Source organism: Glycine max, chromosome 18 (assembly GCF_000004515.6).
Source record: "Glycine max cultivar Williams 82 chromosome 18, Glycine_max_v4.0, whole genome shotgun sequence".
NCBI classification, from domain to species: Eukaryota; Viridiplantae; Streptophyta; class Magnoliopsida; order Fabales; family Fabaceae; genus Glycine; species Glycine max.
The window spans coordinates 53,938,503-53,960,494 of NC_038254.2; the positions used below are offsets into that span (position 1 = coordinate 53,938,503).

The window sequence follows — 21,992 nt, forward strand, 5'->3', positions numbered from 1 at the left end:
TGTAATTAATACTGTAATTAGATAGTGAGTTTAGCATGTGTTAAATTACTATACCAATTCATAACCTTTTGGTTTTTTTAGATACCATGGGTACTACAAAAGATTGAGTACTGCAAATTCTCTATCATTTTGGTCCATTAGTTTTTATCTTGTCTTTTAGGTAAATTTTTTCTTACTAATGCCTTTAACCTTTTCATAAAATTGTGTTCCTATTCCATTTTCATCCATCGGCTCCAAATGATGGACAATGTTTCGGGAAGTTGGTTGTGGCAATATTTTAATGCTATATATAGGAGCATATCCGTTGCACCCACATTTGAAGATTGCGGACTTTGCCCTCCCACATCTCCATTTCTCTTATTACACTAGTACACATAAAACATGCAATAAATTATTATACAGTGATACTGATAACCAAACAACCACATAAGAACCAAGGAACAAAACAGTTATGTCATAACATGAAAATCCTAGCTATATAGAGTCCAACTACCTTATATCTAAACATGCACACACGCATCCACACAATACAACACAACCAACTCGACCAATTTGGGAATTTTCATCTGCGCTTAACTGTAATAGAACTCCTTACTATATGCTTTCCGTCTGTCCAACGAAAATCCCCGAATTCATACTTTCTCCGCGTAGCTGCACTGCTTGCTTGCACAATGACTTTGAATGTCTTCCTTTCACCAATTTTCGTGAAAGTCAAGGAAGGTGGCACAACGGCAATGCTATATCCATTTGGCGAGCGGGTACTTACAGTGTATGTGCTTGGTGGCCCAACATTTGTGACTGTGCGAGCAATGGCCACGGGCTTTAAGCGAAGATTTGGCAATGTGATTGAAGGGTAGTTCAAGTCATTTACGCTGTGAGAACCTGAACAAATGAATGTCCTGTTGAAATTGAGGGCGGAAATGAGTTGTTGGTCGTATCCGGAAGCACATAAGAAGTTCAAGTAATCAGTGAGGCTTAGATCGTAAACAAGCCCAGGATCTATCGCTAGATCGGGTCGAACATGTCCTGAACCGTAAGCAAAAGCATCTGCTAGTGTTTTATCAAACGCATCCTGGATTTGAAATAATTGTGTATTTATTTAGATTTATCAAACTCATCCTGGACTTTCCTTGCAATCACAGTTCTAGATAGAGTAAATAAACAGATATGAGACTATTCATCTTTTATATATATATATATATATATATTATGTCAAAATATTTCCAAATAAGTTTAATAAAGAATAAAAGTAACATCGAGAGAGTTTAAGTTATTATAAATGTGAGTTGTGATTTATGTGGGGAAAAAAGTAACATACATATAAGTAAACATTATACAGCAAGATAAGGAGAAAAGCTAGTACAAGACATTGCGGCATCAATATATCAAGAACATTGTGTTGGAAATGTACTAAAAAAAACAATGAGAAGACGGATGGCAACGAGTGGATGGATCACAATATCATGCATGTAAATGAGTGAAAGCAGAAAAATAAAAATAAAATGAAATTCTACCCTATTTAAAACTGTAAAGGATAAATTTAATAAATATTTTGGGAGTTAGAAGAAAATAAAATACAAAATATTAAAAGCTAAAATAATGTATAAGAAAAGGGCACTACAAACTATACAAACAAAAATATATATCAAATACTAATATAATCGAACAACTTTTTAACTACTGAAAAAACTAACGAAACGTACAGTATAAATAATGTTAAAATATGTAAAAAAGATTGTACTTATTAACTTTTGTTTCGCCATAGAAATAAAATTCCAATTTCCACTATTGCTAGATGATCACAAAAAATAGGGGGTTGAAACAACATCAATAATGCAGATTTTCCAGTGATGAAAGCGGTAATAAGATAGTGCTGATCTGTAATTTTTTAATCAATAGAGTAAATTTTAAGCAATCAAAATAAAAATATGAGCTATCAAAATAAATAAATACACAATTATTGTGGATACCGAATATGAGAAAAAATCTGAGTTATTTAGATTTAAAACATGAGAAAAAAAAACTAAGCTTTTAAATGTCTCAACATAAGTTATATATCCCGGCCAAATGATAAAAAAAACCAATTATAACTCTGAAAGGATTTCTTTTGAATGAACAAGACTCTTGATGAAAAGACATCAATAAATCTTTATCTATTATTTTGGTGTTCTAATTTAAGCAATTATGATCTTAGTATTTACTATATGAGAAAATTATTTAATCATGATGTATAAAATTATTAACAATAATTACTTTTGAGCAAAAAGCCAAACCAAACAGTGAACACACTCTAGTTAGAAGAATGATGATACCTCAATTAGCTGATTATTAATGGTTAAATTGCTGCTGAAATCTCTGTCTAATGTGCTAGCAGCAATTGTGAAGACGCAAGGAGCCACATTGGCAACAGTTCCAGGCGTTGGTCCATCATTTCCTGCAGAGGCAACTAAAAGTATGTTTTTAGAAATTGCATGGAATGCCCCAATGGAAATTTCATCTGTGAATATTCCTTCAGCAGTGACAACGTAGCTGACACCAAAAGAAACATTGATGACATCAACACCATCATCTATGGCTTGGTCAATAGCAGCTAACACATCAGCCCCATAACAACTTGCAACTTGCAGGATCGGTAAGAGACCAACACACTTTGTAAGTTGCAATCCACTGCATGTAATCTGCTGATACCTGCCCAAGCACAACAATAATCTCAACCGGATCTGCTAGATGGTCCTTGTAATGCATCCATCTGTCGTCGATATCATCATATGACTAGGAGGCACTCACAGGTGGTGGAGGAATGGTCTGAACGTACCCGAACTGTCGTGCGACCTTATCTGGTCGATGTGTGATCACAATAGCATCCCATCTAAGCTAGCCTCGGAAGCACGAGATGAGCTCAAACCCCCTAACTCCTCGGTGGTCACCATAGGGCATCCAGCACACGTCAATGATCGCCAAAGCATCCAAACGAGTCCGGTACACCGGTGCTCATAATCCCTTGATATAAGCCTTCGTCATAAGCCACCGACAGACACGTGGGGATGTCTCATCGTATGCATCGTCAATGACGCTGTCATGAACACTAGAAAAATGCTCATATATCCAACACTAGAAACATCAGATGACCATAAGATCAATGTCAAATACACATAGAAAAAACATATTTACATCATAATCCAATTTAACATATTACAAACACAAAATTTACCTGTAATAAAGTAATGTACCCAACAATCTGTCGTGTAGTGGTCTGAGAAACTTCATTTAACTGGTCATGCATATGCACCAGCGCCGCAACTCCCCAAGAAAACCTCCCACTCTCACCCAGGTCTCGAAAAGCCTCTAGATGCACTACATCAACATGTGTTGCACTCTTGTTAGCGATAAGAGTGCAACCAACCAAGTGGAGGAGATAAGCACGCATTGCTACAATCCATCGTCGGGCATCGCATCTACTCAGATAAATATCCCGTACCCACGACAGGCGTACATATGCCCCACGCGCCTATGCAGTCTCAGCTCTAACCTCCTGACTCAAGACCTCGAGCAACTCCATCAGCAAGACGACCGCCTCCTCCACAACTAGAGGCTCGAAGTTATGCAAGGTGTCTGTGATCGGCAGATGGAGGAGTAATGACACATCATCGAGTGTGATCGTCAACTCTCCCATTGGAAGGTGGAAGCTGCTGGTCTCCCCGTGCCACCTCTTCACAAGCGCAGATATAAGTCCCGGATTGCCGGTGACTATTGAGCAACCGATCAAAGGGCTTAATCCTATGGCAGCGACTAGCCCTTCAATCTCAGGTGATGGCCTCCCAATTTTCTCAACCTTCCTGCCGTGGGAGGCCAACCTCAAGTCAGGATGTTCCTGAATTGAAGAACACATCACTCCAAATAATAGTTTATCAAGTTATTAACAAATAACTTCTTGTATAAATTATAGTACCTCTCCCATCCATATGCGATGTGCAACGTGGTCACCAAACGAGGTCAGCACTGATGGGTCATGTGGCCCACCAGGAAATCCCTCAGCAACATCATCAGCAATAGCATCAGCTAAGCCCTCTACAGAAGCTGCAGGTACATCTGCAGTAATCGGAGCTACATCCTCAGTCATATGAGGAACATCCTCAGTCACCTAAGGAACATCCTCAGCAACAACAACATGTACCTGTTGCCTACGGGTAGATGCGGTCGGCCTACGTCGCCGGCGAACATCATCTGCATGATGCTCATCGTGTCTACCTCTGCCTGTGACCCTAGTAACTAAGGCACGACCTAATCCTCTTGTTCTAACCATGATTTGCACTTCGTGAAGAACATGTAGTTTTTCTGGTCTAATTAACTATTCATAAAATTAAAAACCTACATAAATCTTTAGCCCTACATTAGAAACCCTAATTACACTACCCTGCGTATTGTCACCTATGCAGTACAGAAACTAAACCCTACACACTCAGCCCTGGGCCCTAACCCTAACAAATATTTTGGCCCAAATATATTAAACATAAAAAAACAAAATAAATAATATTTAATATAAATTTTGTTACATACAACCATGCAAGCATAATTTTTTATTATTAAAAAACTAAATATACCTATTATAAATCAAAACAAAGAAATAAAACTTAATTTATACAGAAAATTAATTAAAAAATAAAAAAAATTGGAAACCTTCTTATGGAAAAAGTTCTTCCGTAAGAGTCTACAGAAGAAGTTCTTCCGTAAGAAGAAGGTCCTTCTTACGAAAGAAGTTCTTTCGTATGTGTTGCACCTATTCAAATTCCTCTGAAAATCCTAATCTTCAATGGCGTCTACCCTACAACCAAAATCCAACGAAAAAAGCTTATACTAGGTACAAAGGTTAACTAACCTTGACGGTAGAGTGCAGCCTCGACGGCAGGTCCAAAAATGCTGGAAGAACGAGCTGCGCGACGAAGGAAATGGTGGAGGAAGAAGAAGAATAATAAACAAGGAAGAAGAAGCAAAACAGAAGAAGAAAAGATGAAGAGGAGGAAGTGGGATGGGTGCACCTTTTTTGTTTTAAAATAAGCCCAAGGACATTTTTGTCCATTCATACTAATTGTTGGGTGCACCTAGCAACACCCTTTTATCCATGTGTGTGATGATAATAACAACATTTTAATTTGAATGCACTAAATATTCTTAAAAAATTTAAAATTATTTTGCTGTATTGGTTGATATTATTTTATTAAGTAAAAATAAATTTACTAATAATTCCTTTTTTGAAAATATTAACATACCTGCAATAACAGAATTTATGTTGCATTGATTGAGATGATAAAAATAAAAAAAATATTTAAATTAAAATAAAATATAAAAATGTGAGACCCACACAAAACCCATTTATCTCCCACGTCGAACCAAAAACAACATTATAGCTGTGGACAAAAATTTGAGCAAAAACCTTTAGTAGGTTACTCACCTTGTGTGCTAGTGACCATAGTTATGTAAATTTTGAAAAGCATAAAGGATACTCAAGACTTTTATGTGAACTTAGAGTCTTTTCATGGTTTTTCTGGCCTCGTGACGATAGCACCTCCAATAGGTGTTCTTACCCCTTGATCTTAGATGTAAGAATTGATCTTACTAAGATTTGCTCTTAGAGGAAGGGGCTTGAACTTCAAGATGACAAGGTTGTTCTTGTTGAAGAACACTTCAAGATCAGCACAAAAATTGAAAAAATTAATGCAACCCTCCATGGTGGTCCACGCGAAGTGATAGAAATTGGGGGGGAAAATTGAATGGAGAAGGAGAAGAACACAAACAAAAACAATCCCATAAATCAACAATAAAATTCAACAACAACAAAAACACAACAAAAAAATAATCCTAAAAATGAACAATAAAAATGAAAAAAATAAAAAATCAAAATTAAAAATCTAAGGAAGTATGAGGTTGGCATGATGAAGAAGAAGAGAAGAGAAAAGGGGGTGTGATAGAGCGAGGAGAGGGTGGTTGTGGCAAAAAAGAGATGAGGGAGGATAGGGTGGCGTAGTTGCGATGCAGCGGAGGGAGGGTGGGGGTTAGGGGCGACGACAATGTGTGTTGGTAAGTGAAATGAAGATGGAAGAATTGTTGTTGGGGAGAAGTTGAAATGAAGAGACATGGGAAAGTGGGAATCGTGGGAAGTAGAAAAGGAAAAGGGAGAGCACTAGTTTATTTTAGAAGATGAGTCCCTTGTAGGACCTACAAAAGTGGCTTAAGATCACAAAACTTGATTTTTTATTGGAGAAAAAAAGTGAAAAATTTTTAAAGTGATGTTACAATGTGAAATCCACCAAAAAGATAACTAAGGTCATAAATTTTATTTTCTATTGAAGATGTTCTAATAAGCTTTTTCACACGTGGGCCCTATTATTTTTTTTTTCTCTTCAAAAAAGATATTGTCAACTTCTAAAAATAAACCAGTTGATATTTCTACTCATTCCTTCTTCTATTTTCTCCCTTAGCATTATGTCTCCACATTTGTTTTGCTTTTGATGAGAAGCTTTTGCTTAGAATTTTTTGTCTTTTTCATTAAATGTTTAAAATTCAAAACATTAGAGCACATTTGAAAACAACAAGAATATCAGTCTATAAAGTTTATAGATGAAAAATATCAAAGCATAGAGGAGCACTTAAACCTTAAAGAAGCGAACGTATAAAAAAATTGACTTTCAACACATGTTCTCTTGATAGAAAACTTAAGTTTGACGACAAACAATTGGACACTAGTTTTCTCTGAAATCCTTTGGATAATAAAAACATGTTGGACGCTGAATTTTTGTAAAACTTTGGATGGAAATGTAAAGTAGTGTTATATCTAAAAACCAAATTTTTGGTGCATTTAAGATAGAAAAATTATCCCTATTTCTTCCTTGGACTCATGTTCTATAAGATTGGCGCGAATGCGATTGTCGACCTAGAAAGTGGCAGTGTCAAGGTGGAGTCATGGAAGTTTCTGTGTCAAGATACAAGTAACTGAATGGCTGGTGGGGCATGCAAATTATAACCTTGTAATTTGAAAAAAAAATTGTTTTTTTAATGCGAATATTATGTGCAAGTGAAAGTGATATGGAATCATTAGCAATCTAGCCGTAGATCTTGAGATCAAGCAGTCCAATCTCAAAGTAAATCTTGAGAAAGGGGGCTCGGGGTGCAAGTAGCTTTTGGAAAATAAGAAAGAGGGAGTCTGTTTTCTGAATCATTTTGAAAAAAATAATAATTAGAAAGGAGGGTGTATTACTAAACACAGAGTAGAAATAGCAAATGCCTTTATACATGTGAAATATATATGACTTTACCTTGTTTTTCCACTTTCCAGATCACTAGCCCAATAGGAATAGTATCGTTTTCCACACACTAAAGTATTAATTACACTTTTTTTTTCTACCCTTTTACTAATGGTTGTCTGTACCAAAGAAAAAACAAAAACTTGTCCCTCGTACCTACCATCCACTATTTTAATAATTCCAATATCATTCTATTCACAAAACAAGAATCTGAAAAGAAAAGTGAACAAAGTAGAGCATTTGGTTACTTTATTATCATTACAAAGTTTATAAAAACTATAAACAATGTTTTAAACCATGATACATGGTTACTAAAATAATATAAATATTTATTTTACACATTTCATCTTTTATCACACATATCATATTACTTATTGTGTTATTATTTCTTTCTCTTCTATTTTTCTCTCTCGTGATGTACACTAGCCTCTTGTTGTGTGTCCACAAAATATTATTCTTATTCTATTTAAAAAGAAAAAGTAAAAATGTCATTCTTTTATGCACCAAAAGAATAAGAATCTTTTTTCTATCCAAAAAGTTTATAGAGTCCGGTGTTGTGGGTGAAGGCCAGTTGGGAGAGTTTTGTATGTCTTCTACAGTAGGAAATAATTTTTCTTTATTTCTAATTTAAACGAAGCCTAAAAGTCCAAGAAAAGAAATTACACAACAATACAGAAATTCCCATAGCATGAGCCATAAGAAGCTGACTCAACATAGCATGAAGTGATTTTTTTATCAATAAATATCAATTATTTTTTAAAATAATGCTTCTTTTAATCTTTTTTTAAAAGAAATAAATTTAATATAATTAATACTTAAATTTCTTTATCATAAAAAGGATCGAAATAAGTGGGAGACATATTTTTCATCGATAAATCTTCTATTTTAGATCAATGATCAGATTTGTTTTTCTTTTTTTTTTTCTCATTTCTTCATCTTTTTTCCTTTTAATTTTTTTACTTCCATGTTGTTCTCTCCCATCGCTATTCGCACGGACTGCCAAACAGACTTGCCCAATTGAGCGGGATCCACCACAATATGGCCAATAATTACCCGACTATTACAGTGTCGGCAAGAAAAAAAAACTCGCAAACGCAAGCTTACAATTATGTTAGAATTCATAGTATAAAAAAAGAAAAAAAAATGGAAGAAGTTTTAATTAATATAAAATTAATTATGTTAGAAAAGCATAACCCAGTTAAAGAGTTTTTTTTTTAATATCTAAAATGGAACACTGAAGCTTACAATTATGTTAGAATTCATATTATAAAAAGAAATGTAACAAGTTTTAATTAATATAACATTAATTAACTTACAAGAGTTTGTTATTATAATAGGTTATGTAATTAATTACAAAAATAATTAATTTAAAATTAATTAAACTAGCTCTAGTTATATTATATTAAGATCAAGTGGGAATAACCTAGATCAAACCTATATTTTTGCTAAGAAATTCTTCACACATTTTCATTCGTTCATTGATTGAACTCATGCGGGACAATAATAAAATAATGGGAAGGGAAATGGGTGTTCAACAAGGCGGTGGAAATATCCTCTACAACACTCTTAAATCTTAACAAAATCCTCTTGACAGAGAAGAAAAGGGAAGAAAAACAGAAGGGTTAAAACGGAAAAGATTGAAAAACTAGAGGGGAAAAGGAAAAAAAGAAGAAAAGTATCAGTCATTGATCTCTAAAGAGAAGAGATTTAATGGTTGAAAATACGTTTTCCAGGATAGGAGACATGTATGCTATTGAACTCTGATAATGATCAACTCATGGACATCGATCTATGTGTTTTTTTCAATTGCATAATGATGAACTGATTCTTTTAAGAGAGAAATGATTTTTAAACATTTTAAATTTTCAAATATACGAATAATACTTTTGATTTCTTTGTAACTCTTTTTGTATTATCGCGTTACTTTTTTTTTCTTTTCTTTACTAGCTAGCTCCATGGATAAGGAGAGAAGTAAAGAAGAAAAAAGTGAATAGATAGAAAATTAATAGATTTTTTAATTGTTTGAATTGAAGAAAAAAAAGAAAAAAATTCTCTTCACTAATTTGATTGAATAGAAAAGTAGAAAAAAAGAAAGTAATCTCTTTTAAAAAGATATATATATATATATATATATATATATATAATCTTTTAATATAATAAATAATTTTACCAATTTCTTCACCTATGCATCTACCGACCCAACAATCAGCCTTTGAAATAAAATAAATTAAAAAATATATTAAATAGCTCATTTATAAACTATAAGTCAATCAAGCTTTTTCTCTCTTAACATTAATTGTAGTGGGTAGCAAACATCGCTTCAACAAGCATGAAACACATAAAAAATAAAATAATTTTAGGCTTAAATCAGAAAAGGTAAAATTATACTTTTGGTCTTTTAGTTTATCTTTAATTTTAGATTTGGTTTCTTTATAATTTAGTTCACAAATTTGGTCCCCTAATTTTATAAATCCCTATAAAATTGGTCCTAAAAACTCGATTTGGACGTTGACTCAGACGTTGAGTATCACGTGTCGATGTCTGAGTGGTTCCCCGTAAAAGCTTCATTTTTTTGTAGGTAAAATTACACTTTTGGTCCCCCCAGTTTTACTCCAATTTTAATTTTGGTTCCCTTATAATTTAATTCACACATTTGGTCCCCCAGTTTTATAAATTCAGTCAAATTTCATTACTGGTGAAGTTGTATTTCAAATTTCAGACAAAAATATCATTGTCATACATAAGTCACTTAAGCAGTCGTATACACATAATATCGCACGAGCGAGCAAAAAAAGAAAAAAAAAAGAGAGAGAGTTATTACAGAACCTGTTAAAATAAGAGATCTGAAAATTTCAGACTCAGATTGGGATTCATGCGCCACTTTCTCAAGTTGAACAACCCCGGAAGTGTGAGAGAGACAAAGAGTGATTTTTCTCTGGTTTTAAGTGAGTGAAAAACTTGTGATGAAAAAGAAGTGCAAGATTTATCAAGACCTACCATGTTGTTAGCACCAGTGGCTAAACCATTCAAAAGACCAATTTTGCAGGAACAATTTATAAATGGATTGATAAAACTGAGGGACTAAATGTGTGAATTAAATTATAGGAGGACCAAAATTGAAATTGGAGTAAAATTGAGAGACCAAAAGTACAATTTTACCTACAAAAAATGAAGCTTTTACGGGAAATCACTCAGATGTTGACATGTGACATTGACATGTGACAATCAACGTCTGAGATTAACGGTTAACGTCCAAATCAGGCTTCCAAGACCAATTTTACATAGATTTATAAAACTGGAAAACCAAATTTATAAATTAAATTATAAGAAAACTAAATCCGTAATTAGAGATAAAGTGAGGACCAATTTTATAATTTTATCATGAGAAAACTTCAACTATTTAATATTCATACTTGTAATGAGCCTCGAGTGTGCATTTTTAAAAAATAACAAAATTTTGTTAAATTTACCTTATACCGTCCCTGCTCTGTCAGTTGTCTCCCTATCTTATTTTCTCTTATGTTTCAAAGGATAGAAAATCACTTTTTCTTACTAACCTTTCTCTTCACAACTTCTCTATTCCTGTTTTCAATCCAAACAATACGTTAGTGTCCAATAGCGCATTAGATATCCAAAAATAAATTTGTTCTTTCAAAGAATAATAATGAACCTGGGAAAATTCCCCCACGGTTATAATTAATAATTTTTATTTTCAAGGAAGAATTCACTATTATGGGACAAAGTACATTACAGTAATTGTACTTATAAACCTATTATATATTTTATAATTTATTTACTTATCCATCTCAAGGAAAAAAAAGAGTAGCTAATTTTGTTAATTTATTTTATATAAGTAGAAGATGCTTTACCAAAATCAAATTATACACACACTTCAAAAACTTTTAGAATGATTGGAAAACAAAAGAAAAAGTTTAGTTGTCTCGTTATGTCCTGAAAAGCAAAAGCTATGTTTCTGGTACATCTCCCGAAGACCAAATGAGATAAGACCACAATGTAATAGTGAGATATTTGATCAATCCTTATTTTAAAAATGGACGGTCATCTAATTTGTTGAGCACTCATTATAGATGATGAGTCATTTAACTAGTAAGTCAATATTTTAATCCGATGAATAAATAAGTATAAATAATATAAAATATAAGTATATTATAAACCTGCGATATAAATAATAGTACAAGTGCTTTTTTATAAAAAATCTCTTCCTTCCCTTTTCTTTTCAATTTGAAAATAAATACTTTTCTACTAAAAATCATGTAAAATTTTCTTTCATTTCGATACTTTTAAGATTATCAAGCCAAATGTGATAATTTTCCATCCATCTTTTATTTTAAATATTTCACTAATATTATAAATCCTATCATATGTATATATATATATATATATATATATATATATATTTGTTTTTTCCTATAAGTATTAGATGGTATTTAAGGTATGTAAATATTTTCCTTTTGTAAATGCTGAGGTGCCTACACCCTATATATGCATTGCATAGCTAATTCCGAAAGGGCACTTGTGTTGGAAAGAATGGACAGCTCCATTTTTCGCCTTATAGTTTCGTCGTGTCTTCTTTTTACTTTCCTGCTGGAAGCTGTTCATGGCAGCAAAAAGGCAAGCTTGTTGTTGCTCATTTAGCTATAACAGTTTCTACCATGAAATTATGATGTTTTTTTTGTTTGTGATGTTGCTGAATTTCCCAGCATTTGCATTAATGCTTGGCTGCATGTTTGCAGTGTTACATTGTATACTTGGGAGCTCATTCTCATGGTCCTAGCCCTACCTCTCTTGACCTCGAAATCGCTACCCATTCTCATTATGATTTACTAGCTTCAGTCTTGGGAAGGTATAAATAATATCATTCATGGATTTAATTTTGCTTTTCTTTTTCAGTGTGTACAATTTTTTTATTAACTATTATTTACTTATATATTACTTTTTATGGCGAAATTATATATTATTAAATCATTAATTAAAGAAAAGCTGAAAAAAATAGATATCATTATAGAAGATTGGAAGAATGATTATATTTTCTTTGAGTACTTCATCCATAATATTGATATTGACATATTTATTAGTTTTATTAATAATGATATTTTTAATTTTACTAATAATTTATTTGTTAATAGATTGAAATTTTATTTTTCACATAAATATGTTTTTGGTTTTCTAAGTTAACGTTTTTTTTTTATTTTTGGTCACTATAAATTTTTTATTAATAGTCCAGTTGACTTTTTATTTTAATTTTGTTGATTCATATAAAAAAATTGATTATAAGTCATCGTAAGTTTATACACTTTCAATTTTAATTCCTTTAATATTTTAATTTTTTATTTATAATTTTCATAAATTTATTTTTACAGAAATTAAAATTAAAAAATATAAATTTCGAAGAAGTAAAAATCAACAAAATATTTTATAGGAATTAAATTTTTTTTAAAAAATACAAACTTACATAAAAGTAAAATTAAAAAATTACTGTTATATTTAAGCTTTTTTTTTCTAACTTGTTGGTAGATTGGAAAATTGACTATATTTTAAAAAGTATGACTCCTTTTGAAATGCCAACATCTGTTACGTGTTTGGAATCAATTATTAAAAAATAGTTAAATTATTAGACAAGACAAATAAATAATTTTAGTTTTTGTAATCTATTTAATCTTAATCTTATAATTGTACTTTGTTATTGCTCATTAATAATGTAACAACCATTTATTCCTCTATTGGACAACAAGTTTAATGTTTCTTAGTTAATAAGAAGGACTTAAATGAAAAGTTCTTACCAACCACATGTTGGTAAGAATAATGATGAGTTTGATCTTCTAGTTTTTTATTTGAGTTTTATGAATAAAACATATTATTAAAAGAGAAAATTTTATTAAAAATCATTAATAAGATTTTTTGATAGATATTATTAGAAAAATTAATGAATACTTCGCAGGAATATTGTGGTGATAAAAAATGAAAAAAAATAATTTTATAAGAAATTAAAATAATTCTAGATAAATCAAATAACTTATTTAGCCGTTTATCTTATATTTTGGTTTAATTTGATTATTTATATTTTAAAAAATTTAATTTAATCATTTATCTTATATTTTAATTCTATTTGGTCTTTTATCCCTTAAAAAGTTAATTTTAATCATTTATTTTATTTTTTGATTTAGTTTTATTCTTCTATCCATTTAAGAATGTTGTTAATAATTTAAAAATGAACATTATTTTTTGTTAAAAATAAAGTAGAAAGAAACAAAAAAAACTGAACTAAAAGATGTTTATTTTAAATAATTAACAAACTTGATAGATGGAAGAATCAAATTAAAATAAATATAAAAGAATAAACTGAAAAAAAGATAAAATAATGGATCAAATAAAATTTTTAAAAAGATAAAAGAGTAAATCCAAAAAAAAATAAGATAAAAAATTAAATTAACTTTTGAAAAGATAAAAGACAAAATTAATTAAACCAACAAATAAGATAAAAGAGCGAATAAATAGTAAAACAACTTTGTAGAGATGAAAACTGATTTTTTTATAAGAACTAAAATCATATATTATTATTATTATTATTATTATTATTATTAATTACTTAAAAAAGATTTAATATTATATTTTAAACGTTTATTTGAGAATAATAATGTAAAAAAAAAAATGTTCTCGGTGATTTATGCATGAATAGTGAGGAGAAAGCGAAAGAAGCAATTATTTACTCATATAATAAACACATCAATGGCTTGGCTGCGCTACTTGAGGAGGAAGAAGCAGCAGATATTGCAAGTAAGCATGCTTCGAAGCATAGTTTCTCAGTCAAATTCAATTTTGTTTCAAATTTATCAGTTAACACAAATAATGTTTTGAATGGCGCATAGAAAACCCAAATGTGGTGTCTGTGTTCTTGAGCAAAAAACATAAACTGCACACAACTCGGTCTTGGGAATTTCTTGGACTAGACCGAAATAGTAAGAACTCTGCATGGCAAAAGGGGAGATTTGGCGAAAATACAATAATTGGTAACATCGACACAGGTAAGCTCTATTACTTACTGTACTCTCTACTCACCTAAGTTACAATTATTCATTGTAGGTTATTTTTTCACTACTAAAAAAAAGTATATTTAATATCGTCATTTTAATATCATTTTGAGAAAATCCAGATTAAAATTAACGTAATAACATAATTATAATTAATGTATACTTGTTAACATCACTTTTTTAAAAAATTAATGTTAATTAACTTATGTTAACAAGTATTTTTTAAAAATCGATGTTAACATTAAATTGATAACATCAATTTTTAAATAACAGATATTAACATCAATTAGTTAATATCAATTTTTGAAAAAATCGATGTTAATATAAGATAATCAATGATAAACGATAATCATCAGAACCAATAGGGGCAAATAATGCTATAACTCTAATTTTCTTCCTTGAACAGGTGTTTGGCCTGAATCCAAGAGCTTCAGTGATAATGGATTTGGCTCCGTCCCATCAAAATGGCGAGGGGGTAACGTTTGTCAAATTAACAAACTCCCTGGCTCCAAGAGAAATCCATGCAACAGGTTACTTTTCTCTTTTAATATATTCTTCCAAGTTTTTCCAATGTATGATAAATACACAGTTTACATATATTTGAAAGAAAGTCAAAAGTTGAATAAGAAAAACTAGACATCTTTTTTCATCGATTTAAATATTTTGTGCATAATCATTTAATTTGATAAGAACACAATTCATAACTAACGGTTTTTAGGCCTAGATATATTCTTCTTTGTGAAAAAAAAATACAAAAAAATGGAATCCATGTGGGAAAGCTAAGTTGAACTGGTTAACTAATTAAAATAGCTAGACTTATAAAGTCAGAAACAAAATGAAACACACTAGAAGGCAAAGACAAATTACAATTACATGCAGCTATATGTAGCTTGTTTGGCTTCCTGAGAACATGGACTCAACTAGTTAATGACCACATCTAAAGGTGCTAGGTGACGAATCCGGTTAAGAATGGAAAAACAATGGTGTCATGGACAGCTTTCTTATTTTCTTAACCATTTGTTCATTATGAAAAAATAATTCTAACTAATTCAAAATTCAATGGAATGTCTCTCAAAAAGATTAAGAGCAATGCTACCCATATATATATATATATATATATATATATATATATATATATATCCTCTACTATATGTTCTAACACGCTTTTATTATTTATTAAAGTTTATTATAAATATCAAAATTACAATTGTCGTTTATTAAATAAAGACTGAGTTTCCCACACAAATATCTACTCCCATCATCCTATTATAATTATTGTATAAGAAAAAAAATTATTTTAAAATAATAGTTATTTTAAATTTTTAATATAAGATTAATTATCTTTTTTCACTCATATCTCTTATAATATTAATATAAATAACAAAAAAATCAATTAAGAATAATATAAAATTAATTTTATAAATTATTAATCTCTTTTATCTATTCATACATTATTATTTCTTGTTGTGTGTAAAATAATCCGATCTTTTTTATAGACTAAGACCAAAAATTGAAAACATTTTATATTTTTTTTAATCATCAATTACATTGATAAAAATTAAGAAGTCATATTTAAGTGAAATTAATCACTTTGACTTACCGTTTTTACATAAATTATAAGTAAAAAAGCAGTAGGAACTAAAATAAACAGTACAGTAGCAATAAATACAAGAATATTTACTTCCATAATCTTTATTATGTTTTATTTCTCTTAAATTTTCAATAAAAAAAATTCAGGATTTAATCCCACAGTAAGAAGACAATTATTTTGGGACGAGGAAAGTAACTTCTAATAAATTTGAATAGTAGAAAGTGTTATTTTTTTGCATCATTCTAGTTTGTTTTACAAGGTAAGAAAAAATTAATAAATTGATGAAAAAAAATTATAATTTTACAAAAATAACCTTATTAAAAGAATAGTACTAATATTACATTGAAAAATTAAAATGAAACTTTTTAGAGATATTAGTGAAAAAACAATTAATATTATTTCGAAAAACTAATATAATAGTTATTTTTAGACAATCTTTTTAAAGATGTAATACTTATTTTAGGATAGATGCTTTTAAAAAATTACTTATTGGCATTTCTTATAAGATTGATAATTGTTGAAGAATTAGACTCAATAATTATGTATATGAACCCAAGCCTTGTGTAGATAAATTAAGAACCTGTTTGCTTATTTTGATTTAAAAACAATTTTGTAGTAAAAAACAATTTTCAGTTTTCTAAAACTTAAAAACTAAAAAAATTATTTGACTAACCTATTTATTTTTAAAGAAATTTTTTTTTCGAAAACTATTATTTTTTTATGGTTTTTAAAAATTGATAAAAGTGAGAATACCATGTAATTGTTTTTAGGGTAAATAATCAAATTTGTGTATGAGAGTGTGAAATATATATAAAATAGATTCTTAAAAAATGAAAAATTTAAATTAATCATTTAATATGTAAAAGTATAATAAATTAATTATACAAATAATTTAATAAAAAATTAATTTTTTAAATTTCTAACTTAATGTCAAGTTAATTCTAAAAAATAAAATTTATTTAAAATTAATATATAAATATTATAACTTAATCATAATTTCAAATTTAATAAAAATATTAATTTATTTCACATTTTACATATGATGATTTTGATTTTTTATTTTTATTCTCATTATCTTTTTATCTCTTTTTTTATTATGAAAGTGACAAAACAAACGTGGAGAGGTTTTCATTAATGCAATGCGATAAATAATTTAAACTTTTTATAGGTTGATTTGACAGCTTGTCTTACGTTGTAGTCACCTATACCCATGTCAATTGATTTTATTATGTGAATCATTTTGAATTTAGCATATCTTTTTTTTTCTCTCTCTTAAATTATTTATTTTGACTATAATTTTTAACATTAATTAAGTAAAAAAAAAATAGTTTTCTAAAACTTAAAAACTAAAAAACGGAAAAACTTATTTGACTAACCTATTTTTTTTAAATAAAAAACTGTTTCCAAAACTATTATTTTTTATGGTTTTTAAAAATTGGAAAAGATGATAATTAAATTTGTGTATCCGAGTGTGAAACACATATAAAATTGATTATTAAAAAATAAAAATTCAAACCTAATTATTGAATGTGTATAAAGTATAACAAATTAATTATACATATAATTTAATAATAAATTGATTTTGATATCTCAATCCTGTCAATTGATTTTGATATGTCAATCATTTTGAAGTTTAACAACAGGATTTTTTCTCACTCTTAAATTTTGTTTATTTTGACAATGATTTTTAAATAAAATATTCAATCAATCATTATAATATATTACCTTTCTCCTTTTATAAGAAATAAGTTATATTATTTCTTATAAAAAAGACACTAAGGGAGTACTAAATTTGTATCAATGCATTGTATATTAATTATGTATTTTTTTAACAGTAATTATTTAAAATTGACTAATTAAGTTAGATTCTCCAAACATCATTTGTTTACTTTTGATAATTTCCATCTAGATTCCTTCATCTTATCTATAATGTCTCAATAAACAGGAAGCTGATTGGAGCAAGATTCTTTAACAAAGCTTTCGAGGCATACAATGGGAAACTTGATCCATCTAGCGAAACAGCACGTGATTTTGTGGGGCATGGAACCCATACTCTATCAACCGCAGGGGGAAATTTTGTCCCAGGAGCGAGTGTATTTGCCGTTGGCAATGGCACTGCAAAGGGTGGGTCACCAAGAGCTAGGGTTGCAGCTTACAAAGTGTGTTGGTCTCCAACTGATCCTGCAAGTTGTTATGGCGCTGATGTGTTAGCTGCTATTGACCAAGCCATAGATGATGGCGTTGATATCATCAGTCTTTCTGCTGGTGGAAGCTACGTTGTGACTCCAGAAGGAATATTCACAGATGAGGTTTCCATTGGGGCATTTCATGCAATTGCTAGAAACAGAATTTTAGTTGCCTCTGCAGGGAATGATGGACCCACACCTGGAACTGTTCTCAATGTGGCTCCTTGGGTCTTCACAATTGCTGCTAGCACATTAGACAGAGACTTTAGCAGTAATTTAACCATCAACAATAGGCAAATTACGGTATCTTCTAACTATTGGGTGACTTTGAAACTTGCTAAAATTATTTGTTATGGACATGCTACGTAAAAAATATTGCAATTAAGTTTTCATATCTTGAAATAAGTGGAAAAAAATGTTAAATTATTTTATTATAAAAATGGTCGTTGTCTTTCTATTTTTTCATTTTTACTTTTTTTTTCCCTGGCATTGAAACGTAAGCTTAGATATAAAACGAAATAAAAATATAAAAATATAAATATATAAATTTTACTATTATTATTTTCTTTCTCTTCAAACAAAGGAAATCTTAGTGTTATCGTTCTATTTCTATCATACGTACCAGGGAGCCAGTCTTTTCGTAAATTTGCCACCCAATAAAGCCTTTTCTCTGATCCTTGCGACTGATGCTAAGCTTGCTAATGCGACATTTCGAGATGCGTAAGTAGAAGCTTTTCTACAAAACACCTTGTTAATTTACTAGTATAATTATTGAATATTTGTTCTTTATATGTATATTGTTGCATGCAGTGAACTTTGTAGGCCTGGAACACTTGATCCTGAAAAAGTAAAACGGAAAATAGTGCGTTGTATTAGAGATGGAAAAATAAAATCCGTTGGCGAGGGTCAGGAAGCTCTATCTAAAGGCGCCGTGGCAATGCTTTTGGGCAATCAAAAGCAAAATGGGAGAACCCTTCTTGCAGAGCCTCATGTTTTGTCTACTGTGACCGACAGTAAAGGACATGCAGGGGCACAGCCTGGTTACATAACTGCCATGTAATTATATCTCCTCCTTTTAAAATTTGTTTAGTTTTTTTAAATGTATGACATCCCTACAAAAGAAGTGCCCCATTTTTTTTATTTTTTTTTATATATGAACATATGTACGTTTTATATATTTATCTTGCAGTGGGGACGAGGACGACATCCCTATAAAAACGGGTGATACAATAAGAATGTCCCCAGCAAGAACATTATTTGGAAGAAAGCCAGCTCCAGTTATGGCTTCATTTTCATCTAGAGGACCCAATAAGATTCAACCATCAATACTCAAGGTGCATATCCACGTTAATTACTATTGGATTTCTTATACAGAAATATTAGGAATATATTTTTTTTAAGTGCTTATATATTTTGACGATTAAAAATTTCAAACACTTAATTAATAATTTTTTTTCTTTATCTCTCTTATCAAACTACATACTCAATTATTAATCTCTCATCTCTTTTTCTCTCTCAAGGTCTATATAATTTAAGGACTATTTAATAAATATTTTTCTTTCTTTTATCACTCTTTTTTATTATTAAAATTTATTAGAAATGATAAAATTTAGTGAGTCTTAACTAATAAAATAAATTAAATAAGAATGTTAAAAAAATATTTTTTGACCGAAAAAAGTTGTATTAGAAATTCTTAATTCTCTTATATACCCCTACATTACTCTCTCTAATTTTTATTTTTTTTATTTCAGCCCGATGTGACTGCGCCTGGTGTGAACATACTTGCTGCCTATTCAGAATTGGCAAGTGCATCGAACTTGCTAGTAGACACTCGTCGAGGGTTTAAATTCAATGTATTACAAGGAACTTCTATGTCTTGTCCTCATGTCGTTGGTATTGCTGGACTTATCAAAACACTTCATCCTAATTGGAGTCCTGCAGCTATTAAATCAGCAATCATGACCACAGGTAGGCATGACCACAGCTATTAAATCATCCTAATTGGAACTTCTATGTCTTGTCCATAGTTCTTTTTAAAGTTATAACTTATTAATAATCTTTAGTTAAATTCTTTTCTTTTATTATATTTTTTCATCAATAAAATTTAAATTCAAAAATTTATTTATGATTATTTTATTTTATAAAAAAATTGATAAAAATGATTAAGATAATATATAAGTAAATTTAATAATTAGACCGATACAACAAATATTATACATAAATTTAAAGTTTAAATATATTTTTATTTTTAATAAATTTTTATTTTAATTGAGCCCCATATAAAATAATAATTTTGTTTTTGATTATTGACATTTTTTTTTAATTTTTATTATAAAGAAAATATAAAATTTAAATATTTATTAGAAATAAAAAATATATTTAAATTTAAATTTAACAATGATGTAAGATTTGATTTAACTTATTTGATTTTAAATTAATTTCCTCATATGGTCAAAAAATTAATTTCCTCCTCATGTGTGTGGAATGTATAATGTGATATGAGAATGATATTTTTATTTTAATAATATAAACAAATTAAACGTGGATGATACAAAATAATCAAGATTAATTAAAACTTTAATTTATGATTATTTTAAAAAGTTATTTATATTTATCTTTTATTTTATTAATATGTTGGTTCGAATAAATAATACCTGCAGATGATACCTTAAGTAACTTTTCAAATTTCACCGTATAAAAATCTACTTTATATTTCTATTTTTTATTTCTTATAAAAAAATTGTTGGGTAATAACTTATTCCTTATAATAATCGTGCTCTTAAGACTTTTTTTTAGGCTGGGGAGCTCTTAAGACTTAATAATGGACTGTGTCTATGTTTATTTCACTGATAAGTCATAATATATATGTTTTTTTTTTTAAAATTTTCTGGCAAAATTTCAAAATTCTAACTTGTTATATCCTTGCAGCAACCACACGTGACAACACAAATAGGCCAATAAAGGATGCGTTTGATAATAAAGTGGCAGATGCCTTTGCATATGGTTCAGGACATGTGCAACCGGACCTTGCCATAGATCCGGGACTTGTTTATGATCTAAGCCTCGCTGATTACTTGAACTTTTTGTGTGCTTCCGGATACGACCAACAACTCATCTCCGCACTCAATTTCAATGGCACATTCATTTGTAAAGGGTCTCACAGCGTAACAGACTTGAACTACCCTTCAATCACATTACCAAATCTTGGCCTAAAACCCGTAACCATTACTCGCACAGTCACAAATGTTGGACCACCAGCCACATACACTGCAAATGTCCACTCGCCTGCTGGATATACCATTGTCGTTGTGCCAAGATCCTTGACTTTCACGAAAATTGGGGAAAAGAAGAAATTCCAAGTTATTGTGCAGGCAAGCAGTGTAACTACGCGGAGAAAGTATCAATTCGGGGATTTGCGTTGGACAGATGGAAAGCATATAGTAAGGAGTCCTATTACAGTTAAGCGCAGATGAAAATTCCCCAATGGATTTGGTTTTTTTGTATTGTGTGGATGCATGTTTAGATATAAGCTAGTTAGACTCTATATATATACCTAGGATTTCATGTTATGACATGACTGTGTTGTTCCTTGGTTATCATGTGGTTTGGTTTTTTTGTATTGTGTGGATGCATGTGTGCATGTTTAGATATAAGCGAGTTTCACTATATATATATATATAGCAAGGATTTCATGTTATGACATTACTCTGTTGTTCCTTGGTTATTATGCATATATACCACACTTTCTCTCTTCCTTTGCATTTTGCAAACATTACCAGAAAAAATAATCTATGTCTATGGACGCCTTTTGCATACAATGAAATAATATAAGTAAAATTCAACGATTCATACCAATCATTGTTTAATT

The 21,992-nt window shown here is 29.9% G+C and overlaps 3 protein-coding genes across 10 annotated transcripts in view; 2 read left to right on the forward strand and 1 right to left on the reverse strand.

Annotated features, from left to right (window-relative positions):
* The window catches only part of LOC100811937 (subtilisin-like protease Glyma18g48580), a 46,830-nt gene extending 25,221 nt beyond the window's left edge, over positions 1 to 21,609 (forward strand). Inside the window, exon 12 of the mRNA XM_041012161.1 lies at positions 21,538 to 21,609. The gene's annotated coding sequence lies outside the window, so the exon portion shown is untranslated. The remainder of the gene's footprint in view (positions 1 to 21,537) is intronic.
* On the reverse strand, positions 376 to 6,158 carry LOC102661726 (uncharacterized). Of its 8 annotated transcripts, none has more exons than XR_005889737.1 (6): positions 4,877 to 6,155; positions 4,175 to 4,348; positions 3,950 to 4,089; positions 3,212 to 3,871; positions 2,313 to 3,111; positions 376 to 1,072 (listed from the first exon to the last, which is right to left on the reverse strand). XR_005889737.1 is itself a non-coding variant. In XM_041012163.1 (6 exons), exons 1-3 carry the CDS (start codon positions 5,079 to 5,081, stop codon positions 3,509 to 3,511), a joined length of 708 nt encoding a protein of 235 aa, XP_040868097.1. In that variant the 5' UTR covers positions 5,082 to 6,158; the 3' UTR covers positions 376 to 1,072; positions 2,313 to 2,688; positions 2,816 to 3,111; positions 3,212 to 3,508. The 8 variants fall into 8 exon arrangements, 6 of the variants coding, with proteins under 6 accessions (XP_040868097.1, XP_040868098.1, XP_040868100.1 ...); XM_041012163.1 differs by lacking the exon at positions 4,175 to 4,348 and having other exon boundaries at positions 2,313 to 2,688; positions 2,816 to 3,111; positions 4,877 to 6,158; XM_041012164.1 differs by lacking the exon at positions 4,175 to 4,348 and having other exon boundaries at positions 2,313 to 2,688; positions 2,788 to 3,111; positions 4,877 to 6,158.
* Positions 11,781 to 21,821, forward strand: LOC100813564 (subtilisin-like protease Glyma18g48580). The gene is made up of 11 exons (XM_006602805.4): positions 11,781 to 11,930; positions 12,053 to 12,162; positions 13,996 to 14,093; positions 14,186 to 14,341; positions 14,754 to 14,877; positions 17,884 to 18,427; positions 18,750 to 18,844; positions 18,935 to 19,180; positions 19,314 to 19,458; positions 19,876 to 20,092; positions 21,053 to 21,821. Exons 1-11 carry the CDS (start codon positions 11,802 to 11,804, stop codon positions 21,595 to 21,597), a joined length of 2,409 nt encoding a protein of 802 aa, XP_006602868.1. The 5' UTR covers positions 11,781 to 11,801; the 3' UTR covers positions 21,598 to 21,821.
* The last annotated feature ends 171 nt before the right edge of the window (positions 21,822 to 21,992 follow it).